Source organism: Phodopus roborovskii, unplaced genomic scaffold, assembly GCF_943737965.1.
Source record: "Phodopus roborovskii unplaced genomic scaffold, PHOROB, whole genome shotgun sequence".
Classification (NCBI taxonomy): domain Eukaryota; kingdom Metazoa; phylum Chordata; class Mammalia; order Rodentia; family Cricetidae; genus Phodopus; species Phodopus roborovskii.
In genome coordinates, this window is record NW_026126558.1 from 19,216,451 (window position 1) to 19,231,440 (window position 14,990).

Sequence of the window (14,990 nt, forward strand, 5' to 3'; positions counted from 1 at the left end):
TAGTCCTAACTAGGTCAGGTCCCAGGGGTGTCTAAGAGGGCTTTGAAATAAATCAAAGAAAGGTCCCCTCCAAAAAAACAAAGTGTCAGACTAGCAGCCCCTCTTCTCCATCCCACCCTCTGGGGGATAGTCACCACAGTGGTGAGTGGGGGTGTGTGTCATGAGGTTGCCAGATTTCTTCATGATTTGTAAAATAATACCATGGGAGAGGAAAGCATGAAGCAAGAGTTCAACTCTTGACAGGATTTGGTTTGTGGTTGGATTACTGGAACAACTGGTGACCTCGGCCGGCATTGTGCAAACACAGAACTGAGGAGAAGGAGGTGGGGTAGGACCTTGAAGCATAAAAGGCTCAACAGGAGTCATCACAGTGCGGATCTCCCAGAGATCAGCAAGAGAGGCCCAAGATGAGGTGAGTCCCCAACGCACATCTCATACTTCCAGCACGCAGTGTAGAAGTCTATGGGAGAGGAGAAAAATGGAACAGGGCCAATGGGCTAAGGCTCTAGGTGAGTCAAGCCCGTGGCCTGCAGCCACAGGCTGCTGAGGATGGCTGTGAACACAGACCAACACAAAACTGTAAACTGACGTAAAGCATTATGTGATTTCCTTCCTCCCTCACTCCCTCCCTTCTTCCCTCCCTTCATCTCTCTCTCTCTCTTTTTGCAACTTGATTGTGCAGTTTGAGTTGTAAATTTTGTAGGTGACAATGTCATTTGAAATGCCAAAGGCAAGATATGCCTGGAACCTCAGTGAGTGAAGGGCCAATGAACAAACCCCTTCTCCTTGCATCCATGAGAGATGGGCTTTGGTTGGGCTGTCTATCTCTAAGAGTATAAAGTTTTATCTCAACAAGGCATGGAGCAGCCTCCTGGGATATTGACTGTGCCTATTAACAGACCAGCTTTTAATGAAAGAAAGATGATAGTCACACATTTTAGAGACACAATCAAGGCACCCAGATTTTTACCAAAATCGAAGAACTTTGAAGGTTGAAAAATGACTAGAAGCAGAATATCACCAAGAAATTCCTGACTGGCCAGCATCTGCTTGGATTTAGTTACCTTTTAAGTGTAGTCTGTGCACCAATGATGGCCACGGTCATGGCTTTAGGAAGCCAGTTTTCTCCAGGTAACCATCTGGCATTCTTGGTTTGACAAGCCACCCTTCGAAGGCAATTACTCATGAAGTAATAGGAAAAACCATATATGAATTAGGGGTGATGGTATGCACCTCGTGATTCTACAAGCTGAGGTAGGCTGAGCCTGGGAGCTCGGGAGTTTCTGAAAGGCCTGGGCAATGAGTGCCACAGATGTGTGGCAGAGGTGTCTTGCTGGATATCATGGATTATCACTAGAGAAGAGGCTCAGAGCTCTGTGCCTCATTTCCACTCTATTTCTCTTTTATCTCCCCATGTTCTTCAGCTGTTTTGAGACAGGCACTTGGGATGTAGCACAGGCTGTTCTCAAACCACTGATCCTCCTGCCTCTGCCTCAGAGTGTGGAGAGTTGATATGGCATATATGCTACCACACGGGTGGGCTGGTTGTAAGGACTCAGGCATTACGCTGGCCTGCCCCTGTCACCTGGCAGAATGCACTCAGGCAGTACTCTGGTCAGCCCAGGGTTCCATGAGTACTAGTCTGCAGGCAGGTGTAAAGGACCCCTTTAAAAGTCAGACCCCTGCCCACTTATGCTCTCTTTTGCTCTCTCTCCTGCTTTTGGTTGGCCACCAGCTACCCCCCTCTTCTCCCCTTCCCCCCTCTCTCTCCCTCTCTCCTCTTCTGTTCCTGGTGCCTCTATGTTTCTTCCCTTCTCCCCCACTCCCCTTTCTAAATAAACTGCTCATTCAAGCTCTGTCTGCCTGGCGTGTTATTCCCTCCCGCCGCCGTCCCTTGGGACCCTCACCCGGGACCACTCACCACCTCCCACCCCTTCTCTAGCTTTTATTCCTGGAACTGTAACGGAAGAACAACACTGGTGGTCCCTTCCTCCCTCTGTTACGGTGGCCCCTTTCTGAAGCTCGTACAGAATTCTCATTGGCACAGAGCTTGCTGGTGTGTCTGGAATTTGCTGAACCTAAGGGGGTGGGGTGGGGTGACAGGAGGGTAGAATGCAGCTCCTTTCTTTACTGGCCGCTTAATGGAAAGTGTATCTGTGTGTGTGTATTGTGCTGTGTGGGCACACATGTGCAAGGAGACCAACCCTTCACTCCTTATTGTCATCTCTCTGCAGAGCCCTGGGAGCTGTTGTCACTCTCTTGCTCTGGGGACAGCTTTTTGCTGTGGACTTGAACAATGACGTCATGGATATTGCAGGTGAGTCTCCGGGTTTTCCCCAGCTCGACTGTGTCCCAGTCTGCCCGGTGAAAACTGCACTGTGTTAGGGAAGACCCAGTTCCTCTTCATGTCCTCTTATTCTCTACATCTTTGGGGCCTCCCTTCCTCAGCTCCCACTCAGGGGCACAAGGAAGTCTGCTGTACAGGGCAGCTCCCTCTTGGTTGACTTTCATGGGGAGCCATTTGGGCATCCACATCCTTTACTGGCTTTTCTTGGCAGATGACAGCTGCCCAAAGCCACCAGAGATTGCAAATGGCTATGTGGAGCACTTGGTTCGTTATCGTTGCCACCAATACTACAGGCTACGGACTGAAGGAGATGGTAAGGCCTGCATGAACATCCCTCCCTGCACACCCATAGCCCTGTTTGGTGTTCTCATGATGGATGGATGAGTACTGTCTGGAGCCAGGAGAGTTAGATTCGAATAAAGTTTCTGCCTCCTGTTGGTGGTCCTCCCACCAAACTCAGTTGTCTCAGCTTCCTGTTTTGTTTTGTTAAGGGGCAGCAATGCCATGGCCTCTGTTGCCCGGGAGTCTTCACCTATGACATTGGGCAGCCTCGCCGTGTTTTTGACAGTTTCTAAGAACTTCACTTCGTCTCATAAGCTCCCATGCTTCATTTTTCTGCCGAGGAAACTAAGGCACAGAGAGGCCAAGATAGCCTATGAGAGGCAGAGTCAGGGTCTGAGTCCTGACCACCTGTGGGGACTGACTCCTGTCCTGCCAGGCACAATGTGGCCCGAGCCACGGTACTCCGACCTCCCTCCCTCCCTCTCCTCCAACTTTAACCCTTCTTGTTAGAAGTCTCCCCATGCCACACCTCTGCCAGACTGGCTTTCTCTGAGCTCATCTCCTTTTGTTTCAGGAGTGTACGCCTTAAACAGCGAGAAGCAGTGGGTGAACGCAGCTGCTGGAGAGAGACTCCCTGAATGCGAGGCAGGTGGGTGCCGAGGTCAAGAGTAGTCAGGGATCGAGGCCAAAATGTGACAGGGCCGCATTCCTTTTGTGTGGTCTGAATATGTGAAAGTCAAGGTAGGCTGGAGACAGCCACAGCTGGCAGAGCAGGGACATGATGACTCCCAGAGATCTTAGTAAGTATCATGCTCATTTACACCTAAGGGGTTGACTCAGGCACCTGTCTACCCTGGTTCCCATGGAGATGCTCTCCAGTCTACCCTGGTTCCCATGGAGATGCTCTCCAGAAAGTACACCTGCGTATAGAGACTTGGTCAAAAGTAAAGTGAATGCCCCAGGAAGGACCAAGTTGGCAAGGCCATACATAAGCTAAGCCCACAAGGGGCAAGACAGGATATGGGGGCAGCTGGGACCCCAGCATTCTGTAGTTCTCCCCTCTCCGGCCTGAATGAGGATTTTGCTCAGTTTCTACTACCAGTGGCAGGAACTGCCAACCTGCAGTTAACTTCAGCATCCACAACTGCTAATAACACTGCTACAGGGCCATCTTTGTCTGAGAATGAAACACACACACACACACACACACACACACACACACACACACACACACGCACACAGCTTCCAGCCCTTTCATTGAGTTTCAGAGAATTGTGGAATTTTTGTGTGTGTGATGATGCTTATTATATGTTATGTAGGTATAATATATGCACACACACGCAGAGTGATTATTGTTGGGTGTAGAAGCAGCAGTGGCTGATGCTTCCAGGGCCTCCGCAGGTGGGGCCTGCTCTGCGATGCTGCTCACATTCCTCCCTCCCTTTGCAGTGTGTGGGAAGCCGAAGCATCCTGTGGACCAGGTGCAGCGCATCATAGGTGGTTCTCTGGATGCCAAAGGCAGCTTTCCTTGGCAGGCCAAGATGGTTTCCCGCCACGAACTCACCACAGGGGCCACACTGATCAGTGACCAGTGGCTGCTGACCACAGCCAAAAACCTCTTCCTGAATCACAGTGAGAATGCAACAGCCAACGACATTGCCCCTACCTTAAAGCTCTACGTGGGAAGAAGGCAGCAGGTGGAGATTGAGAAGGTGGTTATCCACCCCAACCGCTCTGTGGTGGACATCGGGTTAATCAAGCTCAAGCAGAAGCTGCCTGTCAATGAGAGAGTGATGCCCATCTGCCTGCCTTCCAAAGACTACATAGCACCAGGCCGCTTGGGCTATGTGTCTGGCTGGGGGCGGAATGCCAACTTTAGATTTACTGATCGTCTCAAGTACGTCATGCTGCCCGTGGCTGACCAGGACAGCTGTGTGCTTCACTATGAGGGCAGCACAGTGCCTGAGAAGAAGGTTCCCAAGAGCCCTGTTGGGGTACAGCCTATCTTGAATGAGCATACCTTCTGTGCTGGCATGACCAAGTACCAGGAAGATACCTGCTATGGCGATGCTGGCAGTGCCTTTGCCATTCACGACCTGGAGCAGGACACCTGGTACGCAGCTGGGATCCTGAGCTTTGATAAGAGCTGTTCTGTAGCTGAGTATGGTGTGTACATGAAGGTGAACTCCTTCCTGGACTGGATTCAGGAAACCATGGCTGAGAACTAGTGCAATGCTAACTAGAAGGCCATGCCCACTCGGACAGGCTGAGAGCACTATTCACCATGGAAGAGGGGGGAGTGGAAGGGACAGGACATAACCTGAGGGTGCTAGCCCTGCACTGCTCGGTCACTAATAAAGACCTCGCTTCTGACCCGTTTGTAGTCCCTGCAGTCTGGGGCTTCTGTTCTTGTTTACATCCCTGGGCAGCCAAGAAGCATGAGGGGCTGGAAAAACGGGGACCCGCCTATCCCAAGGTGCCAGGAAATCCCTAGGGTGCTGTAGACTGTCTGCCTTGGGCAATCATGTTTATGGAATCCAGGTCTCAGGGAGATCACTGTGACCCTTGCTTTTCAGTCAAGGAAAAAGACTTGGAGAGTGCATTGGTTAAGGTCACTCAGCTACTGGGCTGAACTTGATCTTGGGTCTGCTTGAATGCAAACTCTGAGCTCATCTAGCATATCCTGTCACCTCTCTGAAGTGGGGAGGAAAGTCCTGACAGAGCCTTTTGTTTGTGCTTGCACCTGCCAGTGCCCCAGGGACTAAAACAGGCACATGCAGGCAGGCTAGACTTAATGGGTCCTCCCCACAGCTCAGCCCACAGATTTGCTCAGTGACCTAAGCTCCTGGTTACTTGTCCCCAGAGCTTTTCCATTAGGGATGAACGTTAAAAACTCTCGAGTCCCCTGGCCTGAGTGCTCTGGACTTGGCTGAGTTGTGGGGTCTTCTTCAGTGGCCCCTCTTCCACAGTGGAGAAACTCACCCTGGCCTTGAAGGCAAGCCACATGCCCTTCCATATCAGAGACAAAGGGGCGAGGAAGACACATCCAGAAGCTCTTCTTTCTGAACACTTCCTTGCCCCAAGCCTTCAGTTCAGTCCTTCTCTAGTCCACCTTCTCATTATGCTAGCCGCTGCCTCTCTTCCCAGTGTATGAGGCCACCAGGATGGGCTCACTTGTACCCTCAGCTACGGGATCACGGGAGACAAGGACCTATCTTCTAGAACCTAGGAGAAACAGCCGGAAACTGAAACAGCACAGCCACATACTTACACAACACCTGGCTGCCTGGCCCTTTCTCCATAGCAGGCCTCCTGCCTGCTCCCCAGCAATGCTTCTCCCTTCCTGCACAAGGACTGTCTCTTCTCTCCTGAGACCTTTCTCTGTCCAGGAGCCATTCATAGTTACACGGCATCTAGCACTGGACAGGGCATACAACACATGCGCAATAAATACTAGTGGGAGGGAAAGCACCCAAGACAGGGTATAAACATAAGTCAGACTGCAGAGGCCCCTCTGCCTTCACCCAAGCCTTCAGGAGGAAAGATAAAAGATTTTCTCTGTGCAGAATTGGAGATTTTGCTGGCACCTGAGTGAGCACTTAGGCTGAAGGACAGAAGACTCAGCGACAGTGAGTTGGACAAAGAAGTTTTATTTGCTCGTAGGGATGAGGAGGGTTTAGAGTTCACCTAGGCTTCAATAACATTAAGGTCTGACTTCTATGATCTCTGCACACTAACTTTTCATCTCTTAGGCCTAGGGTGGCTGCCAAAGCCCCATGTATGTATAAGAAGGAGGGGATGGGAAGGGACATTTTCCCCATCCCCAAAGTGGCACTCAGCTTTAAGCGGAGGCCACTGAAAGCCCCAACAACCTTCTTTCTGTGCCACATTCGTCAGAACCGGGGCCCATTTCATGTTTCCCTGAAGGACAAGCTTAGAAGAAAGCAGCGAAACAGAGCTGGCCCCGAGGTGTCAGTGCTGCTGTGACAAGTCTGGGGTCTCTGATGGCAACCGGTCTCTTGCTGCCCGTCAGGGCACAAGCTGCCTGACCATAGACCTCCAGCTCTGTACCTACTCTCTCATTCCAGTGTGTCAGGAACCACAGCCCCCATGAGGTTTAAGAGAGACACAAGTATTCTGAGGTTGGGCCAGGGGGATACTGGAAGGTTAGCTATTCTTCAAAAGCCACTGGAACCAGCAAATCCCACAGGCATTTCCTCTTGGCAATTCTGATATACCTTTGATCGTGAGTCCTTGAAATAAGGGGTGTTGGCATTGCCTTCTGGGGAGCTCTGATCCTTACTTCTCAAGGAAGCAAACTTGTTTAGCTTAAACTGTGCTGCTGGATGGTGAAGGGCTATACCATTGACCTCCTCGTGTCAATTTAACAGCTTGCCAGCTATAAACGAACAGACCAGGGCAGTGCTTTCAGTCCCTAAAACAAAAGAGCTCACCTAAAAGAAAGTTAATTATTTCAAGAGAAGCTGGGGTAGGAGGGAGCAAAAGAAGCAAGTGAATGGAAGCACGGGGAAGGGTGTGTGTGTGTGCGTGCGTAAACATGTTAATCAAGCTGTTCTCATAGTGTCAAGGAGGATGCATGACCTTAAATCCAGATAAAGGGAAGTTACAAAGGCCACGGAACACTGTCACCTGACTGCTCTGAGGCTCTCAGGGAATGGACGCTCAGGCACCTGGATCTTGGGAGCACTGGCAGGGCCATTGATTACAGGCACATGAAACCCTCTGCGGGGGCAGTGAACATGTCTCTGAGGGACTCCAGACCACAGGCCCTCTGGGTTCAGGTCCTGTTTCCACCCATGTCTCTTTCATCTCCAACAGCCACGAGTGTGCTAAATGTCTTGATAGAGGAGGTCATATTTGGGGATATTCTTGGGATCAATAGGACTCTGAACAATAAGTTTTCCCCTCATTGCTCCCCGGTAGATGACTTCAATCAAATCCATGAAGTCTTGTTTGGTTTTGAAGCTTCCTACAAATTTAGTGTGATCTGGAGACCTGTAGTAGAGAGAAAAACAAGCATGGTCAGAGCTTGCCAGTGTGTGAAGCCTGTGTGGTCAGCAGCAAGCAGGGGCCTCTCCCTCCCTTCTTGTCTGGGAGGTTCTCTCCACCTGTGGCCTGACCACTGCCTTTTCCCAGGCAGCGTACATCCAGGGCTGAGAGCAAAGTCCAGGGTGGGAAGACTCTGTCTTTTCCCACATCATTACCTTGTAGAGGCCTCTGAGTGCTGGAGGGGGCAGGGTTGGCGCAGTCTCTCAAGTCCCCCCCCCCCCCACTGATGCTTCTGACCTTACAAACTATGTTTAACATACGGTATATTGCTTGTAGAAACTTTTAAAAGAGAAATAAAGTCAGCTATGAGGCCAGAAGCCATCTTTTGATATATATGTATCCTTCCAGGTCTGTGTGGGGGTGTGTTTCCTATTTATTTTAAGATAAAAATCATGTTACAAACTAGTCAATAATGAGGTTTTACAAGTAATATTTGCCCCAGAATTGTAAAATATGCATCTCCAACTTACTATTAAACTCCTGGAAATGTAATTACTGGGTTAAAAGACCAAGCACTTAAAAGGTTTGATACTTCTTCCTGGATTCCAAGTAAGAAGGTTGTACTTAGTTACTATAGTAACTGAATCCTAGGATACGCAGCTCCAAACAGACAGTGCTAAGCTCACCAGGTAATGAGAAAGCAGATGCACCTTCTCAGACAAGGGATGACCACAATCCTTACAGCCAACAGTGCTCACAGAGGGGTTACAGGATGGAGAGGAGGGTGTTACAGAAGATACCATGTGACTTATTTTGACAAAGCCTTCTTGAAGAATGATTTCAAAATTCTCTGAGTGGCAGAAGACACTTGCAAGAGAGAAGTATGTCTCCCTGGCACACATGCTTCTTGTATAAATGCCAACCACCAGCTCCAAAGCTTAGAAACCAGGGATTTTCTTGCAGCAAAAAAAATTTTTTTGGTAAATTTATAATCTATTGCTCAGCTAATATAGCTATTCTATATTTTCTAAACTTAAGAATGGTTAGTCAATACTTCAAAAGCTATACTGTTTTTTCATACTTCAGTTAGGAATTAACATCTATCAATCACACCCGAAACCCTCACACTCTGAACAAAAGTTTCCCATGAGGAGACAGCACTCATTTCACTTGGCCAGACTCAGACAGCCAGCAGAAAAGTGAGTGAGCTTCTGAACCTGGTCTGATAAAACCAACTTTCCAGATTGTAGTCAACTTAACTTACCCATAATCCACTTTCATGTGCTGTCCATTGAAGAAAAATACAGTAGATGGAATATAACTGATGTCAAAGTACTGCGTATAAACCGGAGTGTGGTCCACATCTACCAGGTAAATAGCAGCCATTTTACTTAAGTCAGCAGAGGTCTTTGAGAGCTGTGAATGACAAGATGGATGGAGGTTACACTATATTATGCCAGGTGCATAATGCTTCTTTTGTGAAATATACTAGAATATTGTATGTGAAACTTACTATAACATTTTTTTGGAGAAGAAAAATTTTGTTTCAGAAATACTTGGAGCAAGAATCAAGCCCATTTGATTTCCTTAAAGACACCATCCTGGCCTGGATCTTGCTATGTAGACCAGGCTGGCCTTAGGCTCACAGAGGTCCACCTGCCTCTGCCTCCCAAGTGCTGGGATTAAAGTGTACGCTGCTGTGCCCGCTAGACATACTCCTGCTGTTCCGAGGGTGGATCCTTGTTGACAGGGTCAGGAGAAGGCATTGTGTGGTGGTGTGAATGAGAATGGCCCCATGGGCTCACGTATTTGAACACTTGGGTCCCCAGCTGGTAGAACTGTTTGAGGATTAGATGTGTCACTGCGGACAGGCTTTGAATTTCAAAAGCCCAGACTGTTCCTAGTTAGCTTTCTTGTCTTTTGCTTGTGTCAAGATGTGAGCTCTAAGCTACATCTCCAGCACCATGTCTGCCTGCCTGCTACTAGGTTCCCTATCACAATGGCCATGGATTCCAACCCTCTAAAACTACGAGCGCCAAATAAACTCTTTCTTATATAACTTGTCTTGGTTATGGTGTCTTATCTAATATGTTTGATCCTTTTTCTTTTGAGATTAAGGTTTTTCTTTTTTAAGTTTTATTTATTTGTGTGTGTGCAGGGGTTGGGGGTAGGATGGGCGAAAACTTTTTTTTTAAAGTTTCATTTATCTCTCTGTGTGTGTGTGTGTGTGTGTGTGTGTGTGTGTGTGCGTGCAAGGGTTGGTTTTTAGTTTTATTTATCTATGTATGTGCACAATGGTTGGTTTTAAGTTTTATTTATCTGTGTGTGTGCTGGGGTTAGGGGTAGGATGGGCACATATGTGCTATCGTGCATGTGTAGGAGCCAGAGGACAATTTGCTGGGGTCAGGTCTCTCCTTCTTAGTGGCATGAGCACTTACTTGCTGAGCCATCTATCTCATGGGCTCATGTTTGATTATTTTCAAGAAAGGAATCTATACTCACTTAGGGTGAGCTAAGCATGCGGTCTAGTTTCAATGCTTGGAACTTCAAAACAAAACTACAGATCTTGACATACCCACCTGCAACAACTCAGGAATATCCACATAGATGCTGACTCTCCCAAGGCTCTTACCTCCTAGAAATGAAAACTAGAGAAGTGCCTGATGCCACCTCCCATGGACTAACTATCCTCAGTGCTTTACACTTGTTAGCCCACTTAACATTTAGTGTATGAGTGTGCCCACCAACACCCCCATTTTACAGATGACAAAGTTGAGGTAGAGGAGGTAGTTCTAGGACACACAGCTCCTAAGCAGCAGGGGTGTGATTGGAACTTTTGAGGCTTGGTTTCAGAATCAATCAATCAATTAATCAATCTATCTATCTAATTGTTTTGTTGGCATTGTGGGTTGAACTCAGTGCCTCATACATAAGTGGCAACTGTTCTACCACTGCTGACTGGTGTGTGTGTGTGTGTGTGTGTGTGTGTGTGTGTGTGTGTGTGTGTGATGCATGTGTGAGTATGGGTATGCATGGAGGTGAGAGGACAACTTCCAGGATTGTCTTCTCTTTCCACCGTGGGTTCTGGAGACTGAACTCATGTTGGCAGTCTTGTGTAGCATGCACTTTCCCTGCGGAGCCATCTAACCAGCTTCACACATTCACTTTAATGACATAATGCTACTCTGCCAATTGATGGGTGGGAAGAGGTGCCAGTCCTGGGTTCAATCTCCACAGTAAATAAGGACAAGAAAAAAAAAAATACAGTAACTCTGCTCCTAATTTCCTTCTTTACTAATTTGAGTGTGAAGACATGTTGTGAAACTTGATCTCTCCTCCAGGCACATTCTAGCAGCAGCAAACAAGTAGAGCTTTGGCCACCAGGGAGAGTTCAGACACCACTTTACAGCTTCTACATCCTGGAGGGTTTCTGCAGCCCTGGATGTGACTGCTGCTATGACTGATGAAAGGGCTTTTAGACACCTAGGGTTGGCATTTCCTGCTCTTCCCCTGCCTCAATTTTCAATTAAAGCTGCTTATTCAAAAATTCACTTATGGGGCTGGGGAGATGGCTCAGCAGTTAAGAGCACTGGCTGCTCTTCCAGAGGACCTGAGTTCAATTCCCAGCAACCACATGGTGGCTCACAACCATCTGTAATGAGATCTGGTGCCCTCTTCTGGCCTGCAGGCATACATGCAGGCAGAACACTGTATACATACATAACAAAGAAATAAATCTTAAAAAAATTCACTTATGTCCTACTTTACTTATGGACAGGGTGGTGGTGGCACACACCTTTAATCCCAGCACTCGAGAGGCAGAGACAGGCTTATCTTTGTAAACTGGAGACCAGCCCAGTCTACAGAGCAACTTCCAGTACTGCCAAGGCTATATAGAAAAACCATCTTGAAAAACAAACACTCACTATGTCATCCAGCTGCAGACAGACAGGGTCCTCATCCCTCCCAAACCTGAGAACCAACACCTTCTCTGCAGTGCTTTTGATGGCCTGGTCCACTTCTTTCTTGCTAGTCAGCTTGGGCAAGAGGAAGCTCATCTTGAAGAAAATTCCCGTGCACACTGCCAGTTCTGTAACGTTTACAGGCTGCTGCAGTGCATGAGTCCTAATGTAAATAACAAAACACTATTGAGCACCAGCCATGTATCAGGTGATTGAAAAGGCACATTTCAGGGAAAATATCTGTGAACAGGCCCCACACCTGGCTTCCCATCCTTGGGCCCAGACTCCAGAACTTCATGTGCCATCCTGAAACACCCAGCAGGTAAGTGCTTTCAGTAATTTCTCTCAGAGATACGTGAGAAATTATGTGCCATACTAGAAGAACACATACATGTTTCTATATCCCCCCTCCTTTTACAAAAAGAGATAGACTGTATTATAAGTCCGTGGTCCAGCAAGTAAGAGATGACATCCTCAAATGTGGGAACTGGAGATTTAGTTAGGACAGAACAGGAAGAGAAGGCAAAGCCTGTAACTGCAGAGCGCTGTCCCCACTTAATAGTCCTGTGGAGCTGTGCCCAGGTGAGTAGGGAGGCAGCTGCACAAAGACAGGTTGGCCTGCCACTAAAGGATGCTGCTTTCCCTACCCTCAATACCACTGCCTGACTCCAAATGGAACCAGAATTTATGGGACAGACAAACCTACTGATCTCAGCAGTCTAGCGTAGGAGGAAGAGCAGCTGGGAATAGCAGAGGCTCAGTACATAACTCACCCATCTTTCTGCACTTTGCATTGTTTTAAATCTAACATTTAATGAGATCCCCATAGCCCTACATAGAAAACGTCCAGATTTTATCACACATTTCACATGTGGGCCATACTTTAGTGGTCCTTCATTGATGGACCTTTGTATTTTCTCATGTCCTGGCTTAAGGAGTATTCCTAGGTGCAGTTTATCACATAGCAAACAGACCAGTTATAAATGTGTGGAGCCAGGCATAGTGGCTCACACTTTTGATCCCAACACTTGGGAGGCAGAGGTAGAAAGATCTCTGTGAGTTAGAGGCTAGCCTGATCTATAGAGTAAGTTCCAGGATAGCTAGGGTTAAACGGAGAAACACAACAAAAAAAGTATGTGGAAATCAAATTAAATAAATCAATCAAAAGATGCTGAGTTAGAGGGGCCTAATTGGATTTGTTCTTTGTCTCCTTTTGGTGCCAGGATTCTTATTCCATAGACTAGTTTGTTCTGTTATACTTCTAGCTATAAGACAAAGGCTAGAATTTGAGCTACCTAATTTTTTGGGAAGAATCTTCATATTTGAGGAGTGCTATGATTGAAGAGCCATTATTGAGGGCATCTACAATGAGATGTGATGGAGAGATTAGATACTTTGAATTTAGTTTCAATGTTTGTTAATGCTATGAAACCTGAACTCTCTTCTCCCCTTTCATCAAAAATTATATTTCAAGGTATGGTAAGGGCTGGGAAGATAGCTCAGTTGGTAAAGTGCTTGCTTGGCAATTGGGAGGACCGAGTGTAATCCCCAGGATCCATGTTAAAGAAGCTTGGTGTGTGTGAGTATGTTTATTATCTCAGTGCTGGGGAGGCAAAGTCAGGCAGATCCCTAGGGTTTGATGGCTAGTCAGCCTAGCTTATTCAGTGAGTCACAGGCCAGCCTAAGACCATGTCTCAAAAAGACTACCAAGGATGGCAGCCGAGGCATGACACCTGAAGTTGCTTTTAGGCCTCCACATGGCATGGACAGGCAGACACACATACACAAACACACACACAAGATAGGAATAAATTTTATACAAGAAATGAAATTGTCCCAGCTATAGGTCACACTTCATTTGAATATTTTTACATGTGTGTCTTGCCTGCATGTATGTTTGTGCACCACTTGTATGCTGGTGCCAACAAAGGCCAGAAGAGAGTACCAGGCTCCTTGGAACTGGAGCTGGGAATTGCACCCGGGTCATCTGGAAGAGCAGCTAGTGGTCTTAACCTATGAGCTATCTCCCCAACACCTTGATCACATTTTAAATAGTGAAGCTGACTGCCAGGAGGGATTTCATCAAATTTGAGTGCAGAATAATTTACTGATGAAAGAGAAACACAAAGAGAATATGTACCTGTCTCATCATCTGAATTCAAGCAAACAAATTCCTGTGCTACTAATAAAAAAAGAGGACAGGGAAGATATGTGCTCAACAGAGAGGCCCCTCGTGGTACTGGATAAATGTTGGAAGCAGTGAGAAACTGAGACCATATCTAATACAATGTTCACATGGAGGTTACAAATGGAGAATCATGACAGAAATGAACAATAAATACATTTGGAAAGCCCAGTTTTGAAAGTAGACAAAGAATGACAAGTTAAAAAGCATATTTAAGAAATGCATTAAAGTTGACAAACATTAAATAAGACAGTAACACACGGTGGCAAGAGACTGAAGAAACAGGCAGGCAGAAATGTTGGGATTCAGAGACAAAACCTCTTAGGAAAGAAAACTGCCATATTTTTTACACAAAGCCTGTGAACAAAGACACAAAGACTTATGTTCACAGGCCAATAAATACATTTATCATGGCAAAAAGCTGTAAATAACCAAAATGTCCATCAACAGGGTATTGAAAATAGTAGTATTGTGACCTATCTTATATAATCACTGAAAAAATATGAAGCAGTATGTAAAGTCTGATTTCGCTTTTTGTAAAATTTAATGTATAACATTTACATAGGAAATGAAAATAAATATTCCAAGATGATAAAGATACCATCAAAGGACACATTTGAACATGAACAGACAGGTGATTAACATTTTCACTAAGGGTCTCACTTAGTAGCCAACGTTGGCTTTGACTTTGTGGTAATCTTCCTGTCTCTGCCTCACAATTGCTGGGATTACAGGCATGTGTCACCATGACAAGTAGATAACTGTTATTTACGTCAGGGCGGACCTGTCTACTTTCCAAGATATTTCGCACATGTGTTTTACTAGATGCGGCTGGTTGGGTTACTCTTGGTCCACAGGTGCCAGGGAGGGCACTTAAACCACTTGTCTGCAATCCGGACGCCTTCACGGGATAGCCAAGGCACAACTGTCTCCTTCCTCAGTCCCTCACGGGACAGCCAAGGCACTGCTATCCCCACCCTCAGTCCCTCACGGGACGCCAAGACACTGCTGTCTCCTTCCTCAGTCCCAACCAAGGAAAGGATCTTAACCCCAACTAACCTGGACTACTGCTTAGAAACGCTTCTTCGGCCCGCACAAGCGGAAGTGGGAAACACGGACGCAGAAAATAAACGTATCAGTGCGCGTCTCAGTCAATTGACCAATAAGCAGACGACATTATTTTAGTTCTCGCCCACTTGGTAAC

At 46.9% G+C, this 14,990-nt stretch overlaps 2 protein-coding genes across 2 annotated transcripts; one reads left to right on the forward strand and one right to left on the reverse strand.

Annotated features, from left to right (window-relative positions):
* Positions 1-392: 392 nt before the first annotated feature.
* LOC127234517 (haptoglobin) lies at positions 393-5,002 on the forward strand. The gene is made up of 5 exons (XM_051201495.1): positions 393-412; positions 2,235-2,317; positions 2,559-2,660; positions 3,204-3,278; positions 4,079-5,002. The coding sequence occupies exons 1-5, from the start codon at positions 408-410 to the stop codon at positions 4,855-4,857; spliced, it is 1,044 nt and encodes a 347-aa protein (XP_051057452.1). The 5' UTR covers positions 393-407; the 3' UTR covers positions 4,858-5,002.
* Positions 5,003-6,263: 1,261 nt separating this feature from the next.
* Txnl4b (thioredoxin like 4B) lies at positions 6,264-11,742 on the reverse strand. The gene is made up of 3 exons (XM_051201506.1): positions 11,566-11,742; positions 8,904-9,055; positions 6,264-7,645 (listed from the first exon to the last, which is right to left on the reverse strand). The coding sequence occupies exons 1-3, from the start codon at positions 11,695-11,697 to the stop codon at positions 7,480-7,482; spliced, it is 450 nt and encodes a 149-aa protein (XP_051057463.1). The 5' UTR covers positions 11,698-11,742; the 3' UTR covers positions 6,264-7,479.
* Positions 11,743-14,990: the final 3,248 nt, after the last annotated feature.